This window comes from Rhinoderma darwinii, chromosome 5 (assembly GCF_050947455.1).
Source record: "Rhinoderma darwinii isolate aRhiDar2 chromosome 5, aRhiDar2.hap1, whole genome shotgun sequence".
Classification (NCBI taxonomy): Eukaryota; Metazoa; Chordata; class Amphibia; order Anura; family Rhinodermatidae; genus Rhinoderma; species Rhinoderma darwinii.
Genome location: NC_134691.1, coordinates 298,911,329 through 298,931,361, shown reverse-complemented (window position 1 = coordinate 298,931,361; position 20,033 = coordinate 298,911,329). Strand labels below are relative to the sequence as shown.

General features: G+C 39.4%; 1 protein-coding gene across 1 annotated transcript in view; it reads left to right on the top strand.

The window, feature by feature from the left end:
• Nucleotides 1–20,033, top strand: part of TTC21A (tetratricopeptide repeat domain 21A) — a 40,937-nt gene that overhangs the window by 8,379 nt on the left and 12,525 nt on the right. Inside the window, exons 8-21 of the mRNA XM_075827339.1 lie at nt 33–131; nt 713–905; nt 1,429–1,526; nt 6,816–7,016; nt 8,465–8,594; nt 10,438–10,595; nt 11,798–12,013; nt 12,597–12,835; nt 14,219–14,291; nt 14,731–14,841; nt 15,876–16,014; nt 16,475–16,578; nt 18,006–18,194; nt 19,770–19,880. Of these exons, the coding sequence (XP_075683454.1) occupies nt 33–131; nt 713–905; nt 1,429–1,526; nt 6,816–7,016; nt 8,465–8,594; nt 10,438–10,595; nt 11,798–12,013; nt 12,597–12,835; nt 14,219–14,291; nt 14,731–14,841; nt 15,876–16,014; nt 16,475–16,578; nt 18,006–18,194; nt 19,770–19,880 (2,061 nt within the window). The remainder of the gene's footprint in view (nt 1–32; nt 132–712; nt 906–1,428; nt 1,527–6,815; nt 7,017–8,464; nt 8,595–10,437; nt 10,596–11,797; nt 12,014–12,596; nt 12,836–14,218; nt 14,292–14,730; nt 14,842–15,875; nt 16,015–16,474; nt 16,579–18,005; nt 18,195–19,769; nt 19,881–20,033) is intronic.

Below are 20,033 nucleotides of genomic sequence, written 5' to 3'. Positions count from 1 at the left end.
TTAATAACCCTAATATTTTTGTCACATTGTAGGCACTTACCCATGTGAAAGAATTGATCAGCGCACTTGAGATATTGGAACCTCGTAACCCAGTTCTACATTTCCACAAACTCCTTGTAATTTGCAATTTGGTAAGAATACGTCTTTTTTGTGGCGTGGTCGTTGTGCCTGGGATTTGATATGTTGAGTGATTTTATTCACAGATCATCTTCTATTATTTATTTATTTCCTGTTCTCAACATACAAAGATTGTCATGACTCACATTAATCCATGTCCCCAATGGGGATCGCAATCTGATTTCCCTGTCTTAGACACACACACCCATTAGGGAAAAATTCATAGGAAGCCACTTAACCTTTCAGTTTGTTTTGGGAGTATGGGAAGAAACCGAGGAAAGGGCACACGAACACGGGGAGAACATACAAACTCTGTAAGGATGTTGTCTTTGGTCGAATTTGAACCCAGGACCCCAGCGCTGCAAGGCAACAGTGCTGCCCATTGTCCATACAACATATGCAAGCTGGATACACTGGAATAGAAACCAACAACTTATGTCTAGAGTCTTTTCCTTCTGATACAACCGTTGCATAATCTTATGTACTCCAACAGATCAACATGCAGAAGAGAGTATTTATTATGTATAAAGGTTCTCTGTACTGGAATAAGTTTTTTTTCTCAGTTTTCTTTTCTTCAAATTTGTCTTCTTTTTAGTGTGGAAGGAGCAAGCTAATCCTGCAAGAGATCTCTGCCTTCTGTGAGCGCGCATACAGGATTTCTCCAGAGCGGGCAGAACTCGCCACAGAACTGGGCAATCAGCAGATGTACCAAGGCAACGTGACAAAAGCCGCCAGCTGGTATTCAACAGCCATGAAGCTAGATGGGAATCACGTCGAAGCTCTGATAGGTCCTTATCTACATTTCTTCTTGCATTTTGTCTTTAAAGTGAATGTTCGTCTATTTGTTTTATAGTCCAAAATTCTGTTGATTAATGCTGATTAATTTCATAATATAGCTTTACAGAATTGGAGCTCCGTTTTTTCTTACTGTATATAGAGCGCAAACACCCTTATATAGCCCTAGAATTAACTGATGGGCCTCATGTACACGAATGTGTATTTGCATCAGCAATTCATCCGCATCTTTTATGTGCATGGTCCGTGATTGCGGACGGCCGCGGATGACACTCCTCGGGCCATCCGTGGCGTAGTCATGGACCGTGCACACAGCTGCGGCCATGTGCATGAGGCCATAAAGTTCTGGCTGCCTGCATTTACTACGAGGAGAATCTTAGGATCTACTTAGACAACTATAACATATTTTATGTTTTTCTATCAGTTCAATTTGCAAAAGTTTTATTGTTATTTTAAGATGGCTTTAATGCTGAAAATATAACGTTGATAGACAACTTTATTTGTATTTGGCAATAGGAATTATATGGTGCCAGATACTACAAGATAACCTGGAAGAAGCAGGGCAGCAACTTGACTTCCTCCGTGAAGTACAACAGTCCCTAGGGAAATCAAAGGTTAGTAAATTTTTCCAGATTAAAATGATGCCCACATAATACCAACCCGACTAAACTTCCTAATTGAATGGCAATAGATGTGCATAGTGGTTGTATACATGATCTAGATGAAGTAAAGACATTGGTCTAGGGTAGTATTTTGTTTATGTGGGACTGCATATTAGAACTATCTATGTAATAGGGGATGGACACTACTTAACCCCTTAAGGACGCAGCCTAGTTTTGGCCTTAAGGCTCAGAGCCCATTTTTCAAATCTGACATATTTCACTTTATGTGGTAATAACGTCGGAATGCTTAAACCCACCCAAGCGATTCTGAGATTGTTTTCTCGTGACACATTGGGCTTCATGTTCGTGGTAAAATGTGGTCGATATATTCAGTGTTTATTGGTGAAAAATTGCAAAATTTAGAGAAAATTTTGAAAAAATTGCATTTTTCAGAATTGAAATGCATCTGCTTGTAAAACAGACGGTTATACCACCCAAAATAGTTACTAGTTCACATTTCCCATATGTCTACTTTAGATCGGCATCGTTTTTTGAACATTCTTTTATTTTTCTTGGACGTTACAAGGCTTAGAACATAAACAGCAATTTCTCATATTTTTAAGAAAATTTCAAAAGCCTTTTTTTTAAGGTACCTCTTGAGTTCTGAAGTGGCTTTGTGGGGCCTATGTATTAGAAACCCCCATAAAACACCCCATTTTAAAAACTAGACCCCTCAAAGTATTCAAAACAGCATTTAGAAAGTATTTTAACCCTTCAGGCATTTCACAGGAATTAAAGCAAAGTGGAGGTGAAATTTGCAAATTTCATTTTTCTTGCTGAATTTCAATTTTATTCATTTTTTTTTCTGTAACACAGAAGGTTTTACCAGAGAAACACTACTAAATATGTATTGTCCAGATTCTGCAGTTTTTAGAAATGTCCCACATGTGGCTCTAGTGCGCTCGTGGACTAAAACACAAGCCCTAGAAGCAAAGAAGCACCTAGTGCATTTTGAGGCCTCTTTTTTTATTAGAATATATTTTAGGCAGCATGCCAGGTTTGAAGAGGTGTTGAGGTGCCAAAACAGTAGGAATCCCCCAATAGTGACCCCATTTTAGAAACTACACCCCTCAAGGAATTCATTTATGGTTGTTGTTACCATTTTGACCGCACAGTTTTTTCACAGCACGTATTTGAATTGGGCTGTGAAATGAAAAAAATGTCATTTTTTCCAATAAAATGTCAGTTGTGATCAAAATTTCTTATTTTCACAGGGAACAAAATACCCCATTTTCTTTCCCAATTTGTCCTTAGTGTGGCAATACCCCATTTGTGGTGATAAACTGCCGTTTGGGCCCATGGGAAGGCTCAGAAGGAAAGGAGCGCTATATGTTTGTTGGAGTCCAGATTTTGCTGGATTGGTTTTCGGGTGCCATGTCGCATTTGCAGAGCCTCAGAGGTATCAAAGCAATGGAAACCCACCAAAAGTGAACCCATTTTGGAAACTACACCCCTCAAGGAATTTATTTATGGTTGTTAGCATTTTGACCACACAGTTTTTTCACAGCACCTATTTCAATTGGGCTGTGACATTAAAAAAATGACATTTTTTCCAATAAGATGTAATTTTTTATCAAAATTTCTTATTTTCACAGGGAACAAAATACTCAATTTTGTTGCCCAATTTCTCCTGAGTGCAGCAATACCCCATTTGTGGCAATAAACTGCCGTTTGGGCCCATGGGAGGCCTCAGAAGGGAAGGAGCGCTGTGTGTTCTTTAGAGTGCAGATTTTGCTGGATTGGTTTTCGGGTGCCATGTCGCATTTGCAGAGCCCCAGAGGTATCAAAGCAATGGAAACCCGCCAGAAGTGACCCCATTTTGGAAACTACACCCCTCAAGGAATTCATTTATGGGTAATGTGACCATTTAGACCCTATAGTTTCTTCACAGAACTTATTTGAATTGGGCTGGGAATTAAAAAAAAATATATTTTTTCCAATAATATGTCATTTTAGCTCAAAAATTCTTATTTTCACAAGAAATAAAATACTCCATTTTGTTTCCCAAATTGTCCTGAGTGCGGCAATACCTCATTTTTGGTGATAAACTGCCGTTTGGGCCCATGGGAGGGCTCAGAAGGAAAGGACCACCATTTGGCCTACTGGGGATTTTCTAGTGCGAAGTCATGTATGCAGAAGCCCCTGAGGTACCAGTACAGTTGAAACCCGCCAGAAGTGACCCCGTTTTAATATCTACCCCCTTAAGGCATTCACCTAGAGGTGTAGTGAGCATTTTGACCAGAGACCTTCACCCCATAAACTGTAATGTGGGTTCTCCCGGGTATGTCAATACCCTACATGTGGCTGTTATCAGCTGCCTGGGCACACAGCAGGGCCAAGAGGGGAAAGACGAGGGGGGATAAGCTGTGCGGAGTGCATCAGGGTAAGTAAAATTGGGGTAAATTATAAACCAAGGGATGTATGATAAATTTTAAAACTGACTTTCATACAGAGCTCTGGTTATTCGGGACACGTGTCACATTGATATATTGTGTCATCCCTTATCGCCCTCTTATAGCAGACTTTGCACCTCTTTTGACTTTTTCCATTCTTGCCAGTTTGGGGAACTTCTCCTGGAAAGTGTTGCCGCCTTGGTACGATGCGTGTGGCCCCGCTTCCAGAAGTACTGGGTGCCCCCCCTTCTTGGTCCCTAAAGATTAGGTTCTTGATAATCACCTCTTGAAATTCCAGGAAAGTTCCCGTCTGGCCTGCACATCGACGTAGCACGTACGCATTGTACAATGCCATCTGTATGATGTGCCCGGCCAGCTTCTTATACCACACCGCATAGCGCTGTAGGGCTTCAGGATTTGATCTTACAAGTCCATCCCTCCCATGTACCTATTGTAGTCCAGGATGCAGTCTGGTTTGGGGGTGTCCTTCCCTTCATATAGCCTAAACCTGTAGGTATACCCGGATGCACTCTTGCAGCTTATACATCTTCACGCCATACCTTGCTCTCTTACCCGGCAGGTACTCGCGGAATTGAACCCTCCCTTTAAAATGTACCAGGGACTCATCAATAGAAATACACTTCTCGGGGGTGTATGCTTGGGAAAACCGGGCACTGGAACGGTCTAATAGGGGTCTCCGTTTATACAAACGGTCAAAACTGGGGTCATCTCGGGGTGGGCACGGCTCATTATCAGTATAATGTAAGAAGCGAAGTATTGCCTCATTTATTATTTTTTTTAGGTTCCAGTTCAGTTCTGAAGTTGCTTTGAGGGGCCCATATATTAGAAACCCCTATCAAATACCCCATTTTGGAAACTAGACCCCTCAAAGTATTCACAACAGCATTTAGAAAGTTTATGAACCCTTTAGGTGTTTCACAGAAATTTAGAGCAAAGTAGAGGTGAAATTAAAAAATTTTTTTTGTCCGAAAATCCTCTTTATACCATTTTTTTTATAACACAATAGGATTTATCACAGAAACGCAACTTAATACGTATTGCCCAGATTCTGCAGTTTTGAGAAATATCCCACATGTGGCCCTAGTGTGATAATGGACTGAAGCGCCGGCCTCCGAAGCAAAGGAGCACCTAGTGGATTTTGAGGCCTCTTTTTTATTAGGCACCATGTCCGGTTTGAAGAGGTCTTGTGGTGCAAAAACATTGGAAACCCCCCAAAAGTGACCCCAATTTGGAAACTAGACCCCTTGAGGAATCCATTGTAGTTTTCTTGGGGTGCATGCGGCTTTTTGATCAGTTTTTATTCTATTTTTAGGTGGCGTGGTGACTAAAAAACAGCAATTGTACGATTGTTTTTTTATTCTTTTTTTTTTACAGCGTGCACCGTGCGCTATAAATGACATATTCACTTTATTCTGCGGGGCGATACGATTACGGCGATACCAGATGTTTATAGTTTTTTTTTATGTCTTATGGCGTTTGCACAATAAAATACGTTTTGGAAGCAATCATTCACTTTTTGTGTTACCTTATTCTAAGAGCCAGAACGTTTTTATTTTTCCATCAAGAAAGCCGTGCGAGGACTTATTTTTTGCGTAACAAACTGTAGTTTCCATCAGTACCATTTTTAGGTACATGCGACTTTTTGATCTCTTTTTATTCCATTTTTTGGGAGGTGAAGTGACCAAACAATTGTGATTGTGGTTCGGTTTATTATTATTTTTTTTTACGGCGTTCACCGTGCGGGATAAATAATGAAATAATTTAGTAGTTCAGGCCGTTACGGACGCGGCGATACCAATTATGTATAGTTTATTTGTTTATATATTTTTATTAATAATAAATGACTGATAAGGTAAAAAGGGGGATTTTTACTTTTAATACTTTTAAAACTTTTATTTTCTTATTTTTACACATCTTTTTTTTACTTATGAGAGCTGACCAATCAGCGTCATACACTTCTCATCGTTCCCACCCAGCCTCTTTCACTGCACAGACACACAGCGAGATATGCTGCTGCAGATTCAACTGTACCCTCTCGGACACCTGGAGCCGATGTGTCTTCTCTCGTCCGACGCGATGGTGAAGGACCTGTGGGAGGAAGTCACGTCACAGCGTGATCTCGCGAGAACACGCTGTGTGTCTGTGCAGTGAAAGAAGCTGGGTGGGAACGATGAGAAGTGTATGACGCTGATTGGTCAGCTCTCATAGGTCCTTATAGGTCCATTGAAAAACGAATTTGCATAAATCTAAAATTTTAATCTAAAACGTTACTGTTATCTACATTGCAGCGACGATCAAATTCAATAGAAGATAGGGATTTTATCATCTGGTGACAGAGCTTCTTTAAAGGATTTTCCACTTATGCAATCTTCTGGCAATTGAACATGTCAGATTACATTGGTGGGTGTCCTTGATTCTTGTTAATGGCCTAAATATGTGCACAGCCTTTGTGGCCATTGAATTTAATAGCTACCTGGTTAAGTCCTTTTATAACAAGTTGTAAAAAGTTCTATTCAACAAGTTATATCTGTAAAAGATGGTTGGTAATCACCACCCTGACAGCTTCCACAGGGGGTGTCACCCATCATTTTCATACTCCCGAATCGCAACTCTGCTGTTTATGCAATGATATAAGAAGGGTGAATGGAAATGTATTAAGATTATCAAGAAAAATTGGGATCAAAAATATCCCTGCACGGCCACATGTTCGTCATCCATTTTTCAGGAGCCAATACTTCCTCACGTCACAGTTGTTATTTATGGGACATATCTGTGTATTTTAATCTATCTAGTCTGCTGTGATTTTTTTTTATGTTGGCGTTTGCAGGAATTATGCTTTGTGGAGGCAATTCTTGCTTCAAAGGAAAATAAGGATGAGAAAGTCGTGGCCGGATTTTTAAAGGAAGCCGTGGACATGCACTTTTCAGCAATAAATGGCCTACCTCTTGGGGTGGAATATTTAGAGAAGCTCAATCCTACTTTTATCGTTGATGTTGTCAAAGAGTATTTGGCATATTGTCCAACACAGGTAATAAATATTACATGAATATCTTGTGGTGTCTTATTTTATTATTCATTACATAGATATTATTGTCATACTCTTCAGAGCTGTTTATAGAATATATCTGATCACATCAGTCCCATCCCCCATGGAGCTTACAGACTGATTTCACTGCCTCTTAAAAACATCTGACATAGAAATCTTTTTTTATTTAATACAATAATCCAGTTTTCATCATACTCCTAATGTCATATCTCAAGCTTAATGAATATGCTAATTGGTATATGTCAGGAGACAGATATATGGGGTGCTGTATGCATCGTGCTCACACCTTAAATCGGGGGATTCATCAATACTTTTCTTTACCTTATCAAAGTTGTAGCTATGTATAGTAAAAATGTTTCTAGTTTTTACCCATTAGTCCTGTTACCAGGCTATGGCACAGGTTTTGTTCCATTAGATTTCTGTTGTTCCTGTCTGAATAGAATAATGGAGCAGTAATAAAAAAATAAACTTGACAAAAACCCGACGTCACATTCTAAGGATCAGGTTCATAAGGATCAAAACCGATCTGTCATATCCATCAAGGATCCATCAGTATAAGGGGGATGTCATATCGAGCTTGACAATCAAAGCATAATTTATACACATTAGAAGTTATTTTTGGAGATCTTGAAGACATAATTGTTCTCTTGGAGACTATTTAAAATGCACTTTTCCACATATCCATAGTGAACCTATTGTCGGTCTGTTTCGCTAGCCTAAACCGGCTGAAATTGGAAACCCTCTTTAAAGAGGTTGTCCAATTTGAAAAACCCATTTTCATATACCCTATTGGGGAATTGTGAATTCAGAAACCTCAACTCTTGGCCAGAGTGGAGAGCGGATACAAAGGGTGTCTCTCGCTCTGGAGGACCTGCATTACAAAGATAAATGGGCACCATGTAATGCTTCATTTCCCCTATGGTGGTGCTGCAGGGAAATTGAACACTTACTGCCAGGTTTCTCCACAGAATTCAGCTGATCTCTGGCAGTCCCATTAGGGGGACACTTTGTGATCAGCTTGTTGTCAAGGAACCTTCTAACAGGTAGGGATTCCCAAAGTAACTGGATAACCCCTTTAACACATCTTCTGATCTGTTACACAGACGTGTCAGATGATGTCATTGATGAGGATCCATGAGTTTAGACCAATATTAATTTCTAAATTGAAGGGAGCATTGGGAAACGTCTGAAGTCTGGCTGTAGAACTCCTAGTCTGGAAATGAATAGCAGCACAATTCCCTATAGCGTGAAATGTGGTTCATTCATCCATGTAAATCACTTCTAATTTCTACACAAAACTTGTGCATCCCTCAACTGGAATCATGTCTTATGTCATTAAGGTGTAAAGATCTACATGAAAACCCAAAGCTGAGGTCAATACTTTTATTTGACTACATTTCTAACTGTGAAACATTTTATTACTTTTCTAGCCCACAGGCCCTGGACAGTCGGCATCACCCATCCTGGAAAAGGCGGCTGCTATTTTGGCACCAGTGATTACAGTAGCACCTTGTCTACCAGAGCCTCTATACTTCATGTCTCAGATCATCTACTTGTCAGGTATGTAATTTGAAGCGACCTACATTGGAAGATTCTAGCGCTCATAGTCCCGAATGTAATTGCCACATATACAGTTATATCAGTCATCATCCAAATACATATTCCTGCTGTCTCCATTCAGTTGTTGATAAGGACTGCTGGTTTAATAGGCTTACAAGCTATTAGAATAATGGGGATACTTTGTTCACTAACTACAGGAGTTCCGGCAATGTTTAGGCTTCTTGCACATGATCATAGTGTGGATCCACATAGAAACAGATCTGCAATATGGCGTCCCCTATAACTCTGTGTGCATCCTATTGCATTAAGGCATTTAACGTTTGTTTTGAACAGATTTATACAGACTCTGTAAGAAGAAAAGATTGTGGCATTGGATGCCGTATTACAGGTATTCTCCTCTAGAAGCCATTAAAACAATTTGCACAATCATTCATATAAGCCTCTAGACGACCATAATCTGTATATTTACTTTCTAACTGCGGATGCTCCGTGCAGCTAAAACTTAAATATGTGGTCGTCTTTATTGCCAGATTGCACTCTATAGCACTCTGCCATTAAAGAGGTTGGACTGACACTGTGTCAGCCTGATCCTACTGAGGTGGCAGGGAGTTGAAATGACAGCTCACTATCATAAAAAATGCTAAACACAGCACTCAAAATGAACTATGTGTATAGCACTGGTACCCAAATCCAGGAAGATTCCTTCCTGCATTTGGGTCATTGCCATGAAAACATCATAGGCATCGAGCTGTCACATAGGGGACAGGAGCATGATAGGAGGACATGATCTGTGTTCTCCCAGCATTCCTCTGTATACAGATCACTGCTAATACTGACCTAATCCTCAGCAGCCATTAGATCATTATTATGTGTGATCTGCATACAGAGGAATGCTGGGAGAACACCGATCATGTCATCCCAGCATCCTCCAGTCCCACGAAAAATAAATGAAATAGAAATAAATTAATTTATTAAAAAACAAATAAAAATAATGGGAAAAAAAATAAGCCTGTGAAATAAAAAAAAAAGTCTAACCTTTTCCCTAACCCACCCGCACCACCAGGGACCATCCTCTGTGACACGGAAGCATTTTACATGGATATCATGAACCCATTTATTTCGTCCATATTACAGAATATATGTTTTATATCAGATCTACACATATTTTTAAAGGGTTATTCAAGTTTTTTTTATTATATAGTTGTTTATAGATTAGGAAATCATACAATTTCCTAATACACATGTATTTAAAATTCTGCTCTCATACCTCTCATATCAGTGCAGTTGATCCCTGTCTGCACAGTAGAATGGTATAGCTCATGGATCAGTCTAGTGTAATTGGGGAAAATCAGGCATCTGAAAAGGGTTAAATTAGACTTCTCAAAACCGGAAAATTCAAACCTGACTGCAGATACCCACAATACTCCACATACTGACAGGAGTCCATGAGGTGGAGATCTAGGGAGTCATTTTGGTCCTTACAGCGGAGAGATGGTAACTGTCCCTGTGCCTGCACAATTGACATACAGGTAGTAAGGGGATCAACAGAAAATGTATTTTCCCTTACTAACAAAATAGCGGCTCTGCTCAGGGGTTTTCTTTTCTACTGTGCAGACCCACTATTTTGTTAGTCAGGGTAATAAAACAGCCTCTATATCAATTGCGCAGGCACATGGACAGCTAAAACGGGGCTCCACCGACCAACCCTGCGTTTCTTAGCTCCCTGGACCTTCCTTAGTATGTACTTCAAGGTCCTGCTGCGGGATTTGGTCTTTCACAAGTATGTTTCCACGTTCCCATGCATTTGGAGAGTTATGATTTAGTTTCTGTCTGTATTCTGCAGGAAACTTTGATGGTGCACAAGGGACCTTGCAGCGTTGCATAGAGCTGAACCCTGAGTGGTCTGATGCCCACCTTCTAATGGCACAGATACATTTGTCACAAGGACAATATACTGAGTGCTCACAGTCTCTAGAGACAGGAGTCAGTCACAATTTTACGGTAAATGCTTACTGACAATCTAGCACATGATCATGTCTTTCACAGTTTATCAGTTGTATTTTATATTTGGGTGATATTATTACAAATATCGAAACTGATGGAAATGGGAAATGGTGAAGGCAGGTGTTCTATTAGTTGTTCATCGAATTTCAGGGGTCTACATATTTACATAATGACATACATACTTTGAATATAGGAGAGATGGTATTATAGGGGTTTTCTGTGATATTACAATGATGGCCTATCCTTAGAATCCCTGTGACCACCACCGATCAAGCAGCATCCCCCTTCACTGCAGTGCTCTGCAGTAGCGACATCTATACAAGTCACTCGTACTGCAGTTCAGTCCATTGAAATGAACAAGGTTGAGCATGGTTTTCTGCAGTACCAAAATGCCTCTTCATTCTGCTGAATGGTGGGGGCCCCGGGGGATAGGCCATCAATGTAATATCCCATAATATACTGTCGGTTGAAATAATACCATGGTAGGTTTAAAAGAATTGTGCCATCAGGACAACCCCTGTCCATATGCTCTAAGGGCATATGAATGTCATAAAGGAGGGTCCCCTGCTCTGGACACCACTCTATGAGTTAGTGGAGACCCGCTAACAAGCAGCTGCTCTCACTCCATGTGTTATATGGACAGCCATTCATCTGAATGGCCGCCATGTAAGACTATATTTCCTTGTAGCGGCTAAAAACGTTGCCAGCTAATTGTTGCGGAGTTGTCTGTGATGAGACGACCGTTTTAAAAGATCAAGAATGAGGGGTTCATGTTATCATAGACGATAAATAACATATATTAAAGGGGTTTTCTGTGTTTTTTTTTTTCCTTTCCTTTTTAATGATGAATAAGAGCGCTTTTCCAATATGTGTTATAAAAAAATATGACCTCCCTCCCCACGGTATACACTGTATATATTGCAGTGTCCTCGCTGAGGTCGTGTCACATAGTCACAGTTCTTTTATAACATGTTTTGGGAAATCCCTCTTATTCTTCATGAATAAAAAGACTGGATAAAAAAGGGAACAGAGGGACTGATGATAGACGTGGATTATAATTGAAGACATCGTGTTCTAGATTTCTAATAATTAGAGATGCAAGCAGTATTTTTCGTCAGATCATTTTATAATATTACTTTACGTGTCTTTACCCTGATTCAGTATGAAGAGCTGTGTACATATGTTACTTATGTTTTCAGATGAGAGAACATCCATTTTATCATCTGATTAAAGCAAGAGTCTTAAAGCAAACAGGTAAACTAGCAGAAGCCACTCAGATGTTAAGGATGTGTATGAGCCTACCCGAAATGAAGAGAGGAGCAGCCACAAGAGGAAAAGCAGACACACTCAACGTTAGTCAACGTGTCTCTGTATATCTGGAACTTGCAGAACTTCTTCGTATAAATGGAGAACAGGTAAGGGTGCAATTAGACTTTTTTCCAAAAATAAGTAAAGTTTATACTTTGTTTTGTAAGTGTGTAAAGTTAGAATCCCACAAAGTCAGGTACTCATTTGCTGAGTATGAATCAAATGTAACATATATAGTCATAGGCCTCAAATATTTTATTATGTACTTTTTGACCTTTTTTGACTGGGGTGAAATATCAGACTCTATATTTTTCACTTTTTTTTTTTTTACTTTATATGGTCCAACCAATTTCTGTGTTCACTGCTACTGCTTCAAAAGTGGCACAGAAGGAAAACTACTCAAATGTCACATATTAATATTATATGGCATTTACGAACAGCAAGAGAGATCACACAGAACACAGGGAGATTTGCAGAAGAGTTTTGTGATTCTTCTCTATAAGCCAGTAGTGAACCTACCACAGTAAGAAAACTTTAACATGTGGCGGATTTTCATTGCGGAAATCCTATAGATTGCATTGTACTGTACTTCGTTGCAAATACGTTTTTTTCTAAACCCAATTCACATGAAGTGGAAAAATTTGCACAAATTTCTTTTGACTGTATTACACCTAAATCTTGTGTTTTTAGCATGAAGCTACAAAGATTATACAAGATGCCATCCATGCATTCCGAGGTACCCCAGAAGAGATCCGAATTGTTGTGGCCAATGCAGATATGTGTCTCAGTAAAGGTGATGTGGAAATGGCATTAAGCATGCTGAGAGATGTCAAGCCAAACCAGCCGTATTACATTGACGTCAAGAAAAAGATGGCTGACATTTATCTCAGAGTTCGACTGGATAAGAAATTATATATTGCTTGTTATAGGTAAATATCCATTAACACTGGCTTTATCTGCACCCTTTCACTTCATGTGTAATATGAAATAGGAGAATTTTACTTTGTTATTGATGTTATATTTCAGCTGTAATAATAGACAAATGTATGGCACCAAATAAGAATTTTTGGCCACTTGCATAGCTTAGTAGGAAGATGATCGTAATTGGACTGAGCATATAATTATCTCAAATTTAATAGTTACTTATTAATTTTCATATCAACCATGTTGCTGGAAAGTTACATATTACTTGTGAAATATGCATTATCACAATGTAGCCTTCTGTTGGAAAGCATTGTATGTTCCCCATCTCGAACACAAAGACTAACCCAAAAATCCTCACGTGGTCATCGGAACTATGGATTTAATCCAGATATGCGATGATTCAGCTATAGAAAGCCTTTCTCAAGCATGCGAAACACTAGCACAGTGCACATATATATACCAAATGACATCATCAGATAGAAACACAAGGGAACGGGATGTATTGTCAAAGGTCACGGATACCAACTTGATACCAAGAATTTATTGTCCTCGGGCCGCAGATATAGTGGAGTCCAATGTTGAAGCAGAGAACTGTCAGCTCCCTGCTTCAGCATTCACAGTGTGAAGTGGCCATGAGCGGCTCGGCACAGGCAGACGCGATGCAGTGGCGTCATCGAGCCTGCCTGCGCCGAGCCACTCATAGCATAGAGTGGAGGAGCAGAAGGGATCGGAGCTAGGTAAGTATTTTTTTAATTAGGCACGATGGGGCGTTCTACTGTATGGGAGCACCTGCTAAGGGGGCATTATATTGTATGGGGGCACCTGCTAAGGGGGCATTATATTGTATGGGGGCACCTGCTAAGGGGGCATTATACTGTATGGTGGCACCTGCTTAAGGGGTCATTATACTGTATATTAGCAGCTAAGGGGACTTTATTCTGTATGGAGTAGCTAAGGGGGCATTATACGGTATAGGGCAATGAACGGGTAATTATACTGTATGGGGTAGCTATGGGGGCATTGTACTATATGGCAGCAGCAATGGGGGTATTATACTGTATGGGGGCAGCTATGGGGACATTTTACTGTATGGGGCAGCTATGGTGGCATTATACAGTATAAAGGCTGCTATGGAGCATTATACTGTATGGGGCATCTGTGTGGGCATTATACAAGGGAGGAGTGCACCAAATTTCGCTTGGTTTTGACCAAGAGTGATGTCTATCCAAATTTTACCTACCCAATAATACTGTCTTCATGGGATCATTCTCATTTTTCAAATTGTAGCAAGGAGCACTGGCACTGTGCCCATAGCAGTCAAGTTATGTGTGGGCTAAAAACTTTGCAATGAACTTTTGTTATCAGTGTTTTATTCTCTTCCCTGACAGGGAGCTCAGTGAACAGCTGCCAGGTGCACACACAAGTCTTCTCCTGGGAGATGCATACATGAATATACAAGAGGTATTTTCTCTACTGGTAGCATTCTTCAGTTATACATGAGTTCACTGATGTCTAGTGCGCAGTGGAACATCAATAGGGTATACAGAGGTTGTAATCACAACCCAGCGCCTATAGCGATGGAGCCCACTGCCCAGGTGGACAACATCTGCCCCTTGTTACAACATACTGAGGTTCTGTATAGCATGATATCATCACATATTGTTGCGTGTGATGTCATCAGCACAAATATAATACTCCATATTAGTATCTCAAGGACAGACTAGTGGAGAAATTGTATTTTCATGGATAACTATAAATGTTTCTGGACGTAGACATTGCAATCATAATGAAAACCACTTTAACAATCTGCACTTTTAACAAAGTATTAAACTATAAATTACCCTGTGATGTTTATGTCTGTCCTAGATAAGCAGAATTTTCTAACTATGTTTTTTTTTAGCCAGAGAAAGCTTTGGAGGTGTATGATCAAGCACAACGGAAGAAGCCCAATGATGCAACACTGGCAAAAAGAGTAGGCCTGTCTCTTGTAAAAACTCACCAGTTCAAAAAGGTTTTTATAGATATAATTTATTTTATCCACTCATTTATAGAACGCACACTATTTATCAGAGTATTTGAGGCCATTCTGATGGATTCGTCTAGCAAAGTGGCACTTTGTCACCTTTCTCTGCGCAGTCACATGGACGACCATTGACAGGACCTGTCATTATTAAGTTGCACATCGCTTTCCTAGCACCACCTTGCTCCAGTGATCAGGAGTCACAGTGGTTGGACACCAGCCAATTGTGGTATAATAGTGATATGCTACCAATGTCTTTGATAAGACAACCCCTTTAAATATTGGACAACCCCTTTAACATAGCATGAGTCCTGGGTTATTAAGTTTTTTATAATATATATATATATATATATATATATATATATATATATGTCAGTTAGTGTGTTTGGTGTACCTTTCTAATTAGTTTTTATTCAAATATATTTTTTACTTTTTGTGATACAGCTGCTCTGTATACTGAGCAGCTGTATCGTACACTGTATCCTGTACCCGTCAGGTCCGCAGGCCTGACAGGTTCAGTGACAGCGGGTCCTGCGTGTCATCGAGCTGCTTTCGATCACATATAAGTTCATAACTGTCAGGGACACACAGGACCCGCTGACACTGAACCCGTCAGGTCCGCGGGACTGACGGATTCAGGTCTTAGCGAAAGATACAGCTGCTCTGTATAGAGAATACAGAGCAGCTGTATCTCAAAAAGTTAAAATAATTTTTAAAAAAACTAATTAGAAAGTTGCATTAATTACACTGACTGCCATTTTTATTTAAAAAAAAACACAAAATCATTTAAAAAAGTTTACATAGCCTTTAATGTGTGTTCAAACAGATTGACAGTTTTTGCCACGTTTTTCTTGTACAAGTGATGGAACTGGTTTGTGTGTGCAGTTAATGAAGAGTTTATCCATTAATATTATCAGACCCCATATTAGAAGAGCAATATGTATTCGGATCACAGGGGTAATTATTTATATACAGTAATATTGTATTTCAGTTCTTTTGCTTACATTGCCTTTCTCCTGCTGCAGGCAATAAACTATTATGAAGCGGCGCTGAAGATGAGTCCCGAAGATTTCTTATATAGTGATTTTGCTGAACTTTTTCTTAAACTCAAAAATTACAGCAAGGCAGAAAGTCTTCTCCAACGTGCTCTAGATCATGGACCTGGTACGTTTCTTCCCTAAGCTTCTACTATTCTGATTATAAACCAACACAATGGAGCAAAAACATTCTTCACCATAACAAATATTATTGGTAGAGGACATAACCATGATTTGTTTTTTACTGTATAATCAAATTCAGTTATTATTACTAATGAGGGGACTAATAAGAAGTAATGAAAAAGAAACCTCTGGCAGCGTCCTGCCTCTTATAGGAACAAAGGATCTGGCATGTTGAAATCCAATATGCCTGATCCTACTTCTCCTTTATATCGATCATCAGGGTAGATTTGGGAGGCCCCCATACACATTAGATCATCAGCCGATCCCACTGAAATCAGTGGGATTGGCCGAGCTTCGTCTAATGCAAGGCAAGATATATGTTTGGATCAGTATTATCTGCCCTAATACTAATATAAAATATAATAATCTAATATAGTTCCTTAATCTTACTTTTCTCATTTCAGTTTCTGATTTACCTTCTATGGTTAATGATGTTAAGTTTCTTATGCTACTTGGACACACATATCAATACTCCAAAAAAGAGCTGTTGGTTGAAACTTTAAACAAGGTAATGTTCATAAAATGCACCTCTTACACGTATAGTGAGAAATGACATATATATTGATCTCAAGATATAGGTTTTGTAATAAAGGGGTTGTCCAGGATTAGAAAAACATGGCTGCTTTCTTCCAGAAATAGCGCCACACCTGTCCATGGGTTTTGTCTTGTATTGCACCTCAGTTCCAGTGAAGTGAATGGGGCTAAGCTGCAATAACAGACACAAGTTGTCTTTAAATGCTCATCTCCTTTCAAAGATTATAAATCAATTTTAAAGGCACACCAGGCTTTGGGAATTAGAAGCAATGAAATGCGATGCAAAATGTATAAAATTGCCAGTTATGACCCACATGTATCATTATTGACTTATTCATCAGTCTTATTTTTTATTTTTTGTGTCAGGTTTATGGCGTTTGTTTTGGTGCACGTCATTTGTTAAATGGGTCACATTTTATCTTGGAGAAGGTTTGCTGCTATTGATGTACTTACTTACATGCTGGTGGAGTGCAGATGCTACGTTTAGAAAATCGCATTTCATATACATGGATAAAAGTCACTCCTAGTTAACTTCCCTGTTGCCCCTTTCCCCCAAAAAATAAAACTCTGTAGGCTGCAAAGAAAAAACATAAAGCCTTTAAAGCTATTGCAGGGATGCAAATGCAGCAATTCCTCAGGGTGTACCTCCAGGTACAACTAACTTTTAATATGTTACTTGACTTACTAATAGAAGCCTCTTTACAATCTACACTTGTAGAGAACTTTGCCTCTTTGGTAATAATCCGCACAGGACGCCTTTGCTTCACAGGTGCAAACTTATGGGAGAGGCATTCTGTCTCCGAAGCCTCTTTGCCCATTGGAAGTGCAGTCTTCTAGCATGATGGCCTATATGTTGGCCCGTGGGGTGAGAGGAAAGCACCGAAGGTCTCAATCACAGTGCGGCACGCAGGGAGCTGACCACGTCTGCCGCTCGTGAATATGGATTACAGCCATTTCCCCCACAGGCTTTATTTCCTATCTATACAGCGTTATTATCTTCGTTTCTAATTTCCAACTAGCAAGTCCATTTAGGTAGAATTAGCTTTACAATGCTAGGTGTAAACCTGACCAAATAAAGAAGTCATCTGAGATATATATATATTTCTATTATGAATGTCAGGCTGCACTGCTATTTCTATTTCTGTTAATCAGAAATGTAATTTGTCTCTTTGTGTCAGATTTACACCTAGTATAGCCGGTTTTAAACATTTATGATGCTAAATGATAACATATGGAGAATGCATAATACATAATGGCTATTTATGGCCTTAAAAATGACTTGCGTTTAAGACATTGCACATTTCTGTAGATTATGAAAGAGCTTTACTTACTACATAATTGTCATATGCTCTGTGATAAGTATTCCCAGTTATATATTGACCTCTGACATTATTCTCATAGGCCCTGGATATCCAGATTAGGATACTGAAGCGAGTCCATCTAGAGCAGCCAGATATGAACACAAAACAGCAACAAGTAGCTTCTACGATTTGTGTGCAACTTGCCGACTATTACTTGGAGGAAAAGGATTATCCAAATGCTCTTAAACACTACAAGGAAGCAATATCGTACTCTGATGCAGATAACAAGGTTTGTGTTTGAGACTGGGGGACAGTTTTGTGCATTACATGATGTGGATGAAATCACTTTATTATGGAAAGTATCTAACAATTCTAAGGGCTTGTCGACACGCAACGGAATTGCTGCAGAAAAACGGCACCATTTTCTTTGGTCTTTACTGCAGAAAATGGTGTGGAATTTGCTGCGTTTTTCTCAATGCCGGGAGATGGGGATATCTCCTGAAAAACAAAAAATACGCACCGCATGTGAATTTCTGCAAGGAAATTTTACGCAGCGTGTGGATGAGATTTGCTAAATCTCACCCACTTTGCATCTATTGTATTCTGCTGCGTATTCTCTGTCCGCAATTCCGCTACATGTGGACAAGCCCTAAGACTTTCTTAAAAGTGCTGTCCCGATTGAGCCTTGTCGTGACCTTGTTATATGTTACATCTCGTCAGCACATTTCCAGGTCTCTCACAGTGCTGGCATAGTTGGAAATGTTCTTAGACTAGAGCTACACATGGACTTCCAGCGCATATTGTATTGTACTAGCAGAAGTTGTGCGAGGTCACCTGCCATAGGAAGGCATTGGGTTATTCAATGTATGGGATTCACTGCTCCTGAGAAGAAGCCACAACTTTTCTGGAATCCAACATTTGTTCTCCTCCAATGATATCCACCTATAGAAGTCATAGGCAAAAATTGCCTATGCCATTCCAGAACTTTGTTTCATTTTGTTTCAATTAGATGTAGACTTTCTTTTATATTTTGGATGAATTTCCTGATACAGAACAGTTCAGACAAAAGAGATATTGTGGTTTTAGCAAATGAAGGATATTCATTATATTACGAAAAGTTATTCCTTTTTTTTTTTTACTTTCTAAATCTAACACTCACGGTTTTCAATATCTCTGCTTGCGGTCATTCAGTAATGGCTATTATTGATTACTTAGGGTTTAAAAAAAATGTTCTGGTCATGTGATGAACACACAGGTGCACGGCTCATTACCGTTACAGTATGTGTATCAGAGCACTGTCTTGTAACAAGCCGTGCACCTGTGTGTCCATCACATGACCAGGACAGATTTTTATTCACTGAAAGTAAGCATTGAAGATTCCTATTGAATGACTGCAAGCATAGATCTTGAAAACCGTGAGAAATTGATACAGAAAAAATATATATTTTTTTATAACTTTTCATTATTTAACAGATAAGCTATATTTGCTGAAACCGTAATACCGTTTTAAGGACAGTTAAGAGTTTGACGTAGAGCGTATCTATCCATAGAACATCCCAAAAATAGATTGTAGATCATCCAAGTTCATCGACAGGAAGTTACAAGTAACTTCCTGTTCCTGCACTGATCTCTATGACCAATTCAGGAACAAGAGGATGGGGCAGCTGCCTTGTTGACTCAGTTCTCTTTGATCCGTAGCATCTTTTGATAACTGCATCCTTCTTTGTGATCATATCAATAGTCTGTGTGATGGACAAGACTGTCTTCTCTTTCAAAGGACCCTGCTTTAGATAAAGACATTTTAGTTGTGTTGTACCATTGAACAACAAAACACATCTACAACTTTCTCCTTTACATTTAACAGGTATTGTTGAAGTTGACTCATCTTTTCTTAATAATGGATGACCTGGATTCCTGTCAAACCCAGTGTAAAGACCTCCTTCAGGACCCGAAATATAAGGACGAAGTTACCCTGGTAAATTGTTCCGTTTTTGAGTTTGTGATTTAAGATAGACTTGCTTTTCTATAGGGAGTCATAGACACCTGGTTTATACCATTCTTAGAAGAGTAAAGTGTCTTTGCAGTAACACTGGGTGACCACTTAAAGCTTCTTTAAAGACATAAAGTT